This window comes from Montipora capricornis, chromosome 2, assembly GCF_036669925.1.
Source record: "Montipora capricornis isolate CH-2021 chromosome 2, ASM3666992v2, whole genome shotgun sequence".
In the NCBI taxonomy this organism is placed as follows: domain Eukaryota; kingdom Metazoa; phylum Cnidaria; class Anthozoa; order Scleractinia; family Acroporidae; genus Montipora; species Montipora capricornis.
In genome coordinates, this window is record NC_090884.1 from 44,949,486 (window position 1) to 44,950,606 (window position 1,121).

At 42.9% G+C, this 1,121-nt stretch overlaps 1 protein-coding gene across 1 annotated transcript; it reads left to right on the forward strand.

The window, feature by feature from the left end:
• The first annotated feature begins 262 nt into the window (after nt 1–262).
• Nucleotides 263–862, forward strand: LOC138037390 (uncharacterized). The gene has a single exon (XM_068883324.1). The coding sequence runs from the start codon at nt 263–265 to the stop codon at nt 860–862; it is 600 nt and encodes a 199-aa protein (XP_068739425.1).
• The last annotated feature ends 259 nt before the right edge of the window (nt 863–1,121 follow it).

The following is a 1,121-nucleotide window of genomic DNA, read 5'->3' on the forward strand; positions in this document are numbered from 1 at the left end:
ATGTTACCATTTGTGTCTGGTCCCCCAAGAAGGAGCCATATTAAATTAAAGATGAACTGTCCAAGTTAAATGAAGATTGGTTATGTAATAGTTGTGTCGATATTTCATGGTTGCTTAGTAACGCTAGCGACATGTGCATTAAGGATATAGGCTCGCCATGTGCCCTTTCCAAATGGTTGACGTTGTACATCAAGTTTGTTTGTTGTTCTAAATAAATTCTGTTGAGATTTCAAGACATGGTGGCAGCGGTGAAACAAGTAAAATGCTGAAATTAAGCCCCCCAGAGAAATTTGACTTTTCCAAACCGCTCGACTGGTCAGATTGGAAGCAGAATTTCCTGCGATTTCGACTCGCGACGAAACTTCACAAAGAGGAAGGCGCCGTGCAAGTCAGTGCTCTCATTTACACAATGGGAACAGAAGCAGAAGATGTGTATAAGTCCTTTACCTTGGCTGAAGGTGATGATGCAAACTTCGACGTGATTTTGGCGAAATTTGATGAACATTTCGTGCCGAAACGGAACATAATTCACGAGCGGGCACGTTTTCACCAAAGGATCCAACAGCAAGGGGAGACAGTCGAATCGTTCGTACGAAGTCTTTACGAATTAGCTAAACAATGTAACTTTGGGGACAGCTGCGATCAGCAAATACGGGACAGAATCGTCATTGGAATTATGGATAAAGATGTGTCGCAGAAATTGCAGTTAAAGTCGGATTTAACGCTGGAAGTCGCGATTCAAATAGCTCGCCAGTCAGAAATGGTCAAGTCTCAGGTTACGGATCAGAATTCCCTCGTATCGAAAGTTGTCGAGGAGGTGCACAGTAAGAAGAAAACGTCTAATCCACGTTGGAAAAGGTGAAAAGGAAAGAAAGAGGATCCATCCCAAAAACAGGGTCTAAAAAGAAATGTGTCAGATGCGGTCTTCACCACTCAAAGCCCGAACACTGTTTAGCAAAAGACAAACGATGTTTGAAATGTCAAAAGGTGGGTCACTTTGCAGCTGTTTGTTGGTCCAAGTCGGTGAGTGAAGTGAATAGTAGTGGTGGTGGTAGTGCTTCAAATGATAGCAGTGCTGGTCGTTGGTTCTTAGGTGTGTTTTCAAGTGATTTACATCAGGA

Bases quoted from the DNA above. Each gene is read 5' to 3' on its own strand.
- LOC138037390 (XM_068883324.1), top strand. From the start codon at position 263: ATGCTGAAATTAAGCCCCCCAGAGAAATTTGACTTTTCCAAACCGCTC.